This window comes from Pistacia vera, unplaced genomic scaffold (genome assembly GCF_008641045.1).
Source record: "Pistacia vera cultivar Batoury unplaced genomic scaffold, PisVer_v2 Contig906, whole genome shotgun sequence".
Taxonomy (NCBI): Eukaryota; Viridiplantae; Streptophyta; class Magnoliopsida; order Sapindales; family Anacardiaceae; genus Pistacia; species Pistacia vera.
The window spans coordinates 606,846-612,169 of NW_022196786.1; the positions used below are offsets into that span (position 1 = coordinate 606,846).

General features: G+C 35.5%; 1 protein-coding gene across 1 annotated transcript; it reads left to right on the forward strand.

Moving 5' to 3' along the window:
* Positions 1–3,720: 3,720 nt before the first annotated feature.
* Positions 3,721–4,826, forward strand: LOC116119804 (AAC-rich mRNA clone AAC11 protein-like). Its single transcript, XM_031405729.1, has one exon. It carries the CDS (start codon positions 3,837–3,839, stop codon positions 4,803–4,805), a length of 969 nt encoding a protein of 322 aa, XP_031261589.1. The 5' UTR covers positions 3,721–3,836; the 3' UTR covers positions 4,806–4,826.
* Positions 4,827–5,324: the final 498 nt, after the last annotated feature.

Below are 5,324 nucleotides of genomic sequence, written 5' to 3' on the forward strand. Positions count from 1 at the left end.
TCTTGATGTTTTTATCTTGATGTAAATAATGTAAATGATAAATGTTTGTGAAACACCTTTAGAAGCTTCCACCCTATAATATGTTTTGATTGTGTAATTTCCCGATAAATTCTTAAAGATTTTGAGAATTATAAGTTTGGATCCTGCGTGATATCTTATATGCATTTTTGGATATTATTATTATTATCTTACACATGTTTTTTTTCTAAATACAACTCGTTCTCCAGACATGTAACCCTGTGATTCTTATTGAGGGAGATTCATGAGGATACTAACTGGAGGGGGGTTTACAAATAGGTATGCTTTACTTTTGGATTTGGAATACCAATCACAATTATAATATCCTCTATAACATACATAATAAAATTCAACCATATAGCAACACAAATCCTATTTGTCAAAATAAAGAATTGTATGAGTTCCAAAGTGCCACATGACGAACAACCGTATAGGTATTCAGCTTTAACATATATCATTTTACCCTAGATATCAATCTATAAGTAAACAATGGAATCATAATTATCCACCTTATTTACTATTTGAATATCTATCATTTTCCCTTTTCCTTTCCTTTCAATACAATTCGCAAGTAAACACAACTTCAATAAGATTGGGATGACAACATTTATTGAATTGGATTATGTATGATTACAAAAACAAAAACAAGAAAACCAATACTTATTCTTAAAGTTTTATCAAACTAATAAATTTGAGTTGTGTGATTTAAAATTCAAGTTAAATTCTTAATTTTTAAATAACCAGGACAAAAAGTTCTACTAAAAATTGTTTGATTGAAGTATAATTATTAAATATTCTATTACTATTGTTGATGTTGAAAACCGCCTTATAGCACCAATAGTAGAGGTCAAGTAGTAACCTTGAGTTTGGATCTAACATAGAAGATCATCTTTTCATTCCTTCTTCTCCAAAGTTCTGAATAAATTTTTTAGGCGTTGCAACTTCAAGGAAGCTCCAACAATGGTTAATGGTGGAAAAGGGGAAACAAGAGGTTGGTAGCCCAAGCCAGCAGGGGTTTTGTCAACGTAGGCTCTCCAACACTCAAGTTAGCATGAGTCACAATGGAGAGCTCGTAAAATGGGAGAACAGTGGCATCTAAAATTTAGTAGGTCAAAAATGGAGGTGTAATAGATTCACTAAAATTCTAGAGAATTTTTAATAATGAAGAAAATGATGGACAACCCTCAAGTTTGGAAATAAATATTACTTTACTTGCAAGACAAACTATTTTCTTATATATGACTAGGGTTTTGGTGGTTGGTTGCCAAGTGGCCCATTAGATCGCAACATGCGGCACCGTTAGGGCAAGACCACCAAATATTCTCTAATAATCACGAGCTAGACCGATGCTGAGGTGGCAAAACCTACTTTACATCTATTGGTTGCGTACATGTGTATAATGTAAGATGGGAGGATGGAGACTTGTGCTTTAAGCAATGTGTAAGCAAAAGCCCATTGAGAATTGATAAGCGTCAAACATCCCCGTGGTGTGATAAGGGATAGTAGAGAAGGGCAACCGACGAATTGATCACTTTTCTAGCTCCCTTTGTACAACATAAGTTCTGGTGTCGTTATGGCAATAAGTGTAGTGGCGCGAGACACACTTGACTTAATAACACTTTAATTTGGAGATGTCTTCTTGCCATTGCAAGTAATGAGTGTAAATGACAATTAACACACCTTTCTGGTGGTGCTAATAGGGCGATTAACAATATTGATGGGATGATCAATAGAGTATCGTTGATAGGACGATCAACAAAATACTACTAATAGGATGATCAGTAGAGTATCGTTAACATGGTGATCAATAAGAATCTTTGACATTGCTTGTTAGGAGATAAGCAACATGTCACACCCTTCGGAGCTGAAATATTTTACCCACAACAACCTCAATGGGTTGGCCTGGCGGTCAAGAAGGTTTGTTCCCTTCCTTGAGTGTTTAGGTTCAAACCTTGAGGCTACTTACCACAATAACTAAAGCTGCGTTTGGATGAATACTTTCATCCATATTTTGACCCAGATTTTGAGGATGGTGTTTGGTTGAATATTTAGACAATAGGATCTTCAAAAATCTATTCCAACACTTTTCTGACGGCTTGACCATTTCAATTGTTTTTTTGCAGCCTTCCTCTTTTTCACACGTTCTCTTTTTTTGAATTGTTTTTTTGCAGCCTTCCTCTTTTTTACGCGTTCTCTTTTGACAGCTTATGAGCTTATGACACGTTTTAATTTTGTTTGCGGCCTTCCTTTTTCATGCGTATAGGATAACATAACGAATGCATCGTGGGTAGTACACTAGACTATATCGTAGTTGTTAATGAAGTATACGTGTAAAAATGATTGTAAGGATTAATAATTAGTACTTTTATCATATATGTATTAATATGATATTTTTAAACAGTTGGATTAGTACTTGAAATTAATGAGTTTTTATTTCTTAATATCTACGGGTGACAAAATTACCAATAAAATATTTAGTATTATTAAAATGTAACTTGATAAGTTATATATATAATAATACATTATTTTAACAAAATTCAACAAAATATTATATTAATAAATCATTTATAAAAAATATATTAATCAAATATTCAACACAAATATCAAGGTCAAAATACTCAACCAAACACATATTCTACAAATTCTATTCTCGTAATCATAACCCTATCTAACTATCCAATCTTTTCCCTAAAATCCTATCCAAAATACTGAACCAAACGTACCCATTGTGATTTACCCAGTCTTTTGGACTTGTAGGATGTTCAATGGACCCCGAGACTTAGTTGAGGTATACGCAAGCTGGTCCGGACACCTTAGCTACCAAAAAAAATATTTTACCCACAACAATTATTACTATTATTTTCTATTAATATTAGAACCATCCCATTCACATGGTTTTAATAATTTTTCTGAGATATATAATAATTAATTTGTATGTTAGATATGCATCTCAAATTATTAACAATTTTTAAAAAATTATTTTGAAATCGTTATTCAAACCGAAATGTTAACAACTCACATGTCATAAATTAAAAACATAGTCAGCCCAATTATCACATGTTAATTTTTATATGATATTTAGCCTCGTATTGGAATATTCATATTTATAATGACATCTGCCTTTTTGGACCCACATGTGTAAAACATACCCATTGGTCCATTGTTCTAGACTTAGTCTACCTATCAACCAGTAGTAGTAGTAAAAGCAATATTCACCGTCGGATGAGCCCAGCCCCACACACGTGTTGCGTCTTGATGGACGGCCCATACTGATTGGACGTATCATATAATTTATAAACACTCACTTCCATCACATGTATTCACGGCTGTAAACATCACAAAATTCTAAAGAATAACGTGCACCGCTCGATTATTAAACTACAGACTACGGGTCAGAGATGAAATCAATGATAAAAGACACCATTTACCAAACCCCCAAATTAATCAATTATTTCCCAAAATAATACTGTGTATGGACTCAAATGACAAAATACTACCATTTAGGGGGTTCTTTGTAAAACTATATTAATTATTTTTATAAAATTTTGTACAAAATCTGACAATAAATTCATTTCATTGACTTCGCCTCCCTTATAAATAAACTCCATTCACATCTACTTAACTACCCGGCCTCGCTTCTGGTTCTTGTAGTTGTCCCGCTTGTTAATTTCTTAGCAAAACTTGCCCATATCTCCGCCTGTAAACCACCGTCCTCCGCCGCTGAATGACTGTCAAATATCCCGTTCTTCACGTTAACTCGGCAATGTCTCATTAGTAGTCGTAGAGTATACGGAGATCGCTGTTACATACACAAGAAAATGGGTTGTTGTGTCAGCAGTGAAGCTTCTTCAATTTCGAAGAAAGACGAGCTCGTGAAAGTGGGATCTAATGAGTCGTCAAAGTTGAAAGCTTTCAGTCACGAGAGTAGAGCGCCTCCACCGTCAGTGGAAGAAGAAACCGTGAAAGAAGTTCTCTCCGAAATCCCTAAAACCACTGTCAAACCGAAACCCGACCCCAATTTCACCACCAACATTAAACAAGAAGTACAAGAAAACAACTTTCTCAATCAGATTCAGAAGCCAGCGGTCTTCACCAAGATCCAAGAAAATCACCAGCTCCAGCAACAGCTGAACAAGAACGTGGCCAAGAAAGAAGAGTTGAAGAATGTGAACGAGGAGAATATGTCTGAAGTGTCTGAAGTTTGTAGCCTGAGCTTCAGCGAGACTGTGTCGACGACAACGAATATCACTGATAGAAGAGACAATGAAGAAGACCAAGAAGTGATGCAACAACACAGAATGAGGAACAGTAGATCTCCAGCTAAGTTGCCACCGCAAAGGAAGCGAGATTTCGGGGTCAGGAAAGACCGGGTTGTGGCTCAGTCACCCACCCGAAGATTCGAGCATTCACCGGGTAAAAGAAAGCCGCCCGGGTCAGTGAGGCTGGTCCAGAGTAGCAGAGAAGAACCGGGTCGGGTTCTGAATCAATCACTAGGAAGAGGAAGGAGAGACCCGGGTGAAAGCTCCGGAAGGAGGTCCAGATCACCGGCTTCAACTAGATCTGCAGCAATGGGTCGGAGCCCATCTGCAAGAAGAACAAACCAGTCTCCGGGTCGGTCGAAGAATGAATCGGGTCAAAATGGTAGCAATAATAATAGTAGACAAACTGAAAGCCCTAGTAAAATGGAGAACAGGTGGCCGAGTAATAATAATAATAATAATAATTCAAGTACGAATGAGTCACTTGAAAACCCACTTGTCTCCCTAGAATGCTTCATTTTTCTGTAAAGATATGATGAATTTAATAAATTCTACCTACTTCAGTTTTTTTATTTTATTTTATTTTGTTAGGTTTTGTATTTTATGTGAATTTATGAAGTCAGAGGACAATTTTTTAGCTACTTGGACACGTTATGACATAAGCAATCTTCTCTGCAAAATCGAGGTGAAAGATTGCGTTTATAATTTGAAAGAATGAAATCAAATCAAATTAAACAAAGGATCCACTGGTGTGTACTGGAATTGAAGCAATGAGCTTAAAGTGACATAATTTGCAGAGGCTTTGGGGATTCAGCTTTTTTGTTAAGCTGAATAGAAAAAAGTTTACTTTCATGTCAAGTTCACCAAATATTTAATGGGTAACCGAAAAGAGGTGATGATTTTTATTGCCGCCAGTCTTTTATGTCTCGTGACTTTTTGTTTATAGCTGGCTGCCTTACGTTTTGATATGAAAATGTTTTTTGGTACTTCTGAAAACACTTTTTCTGAATAAAATTAAAATTTGATATTGGATGAGGAATTGAAATT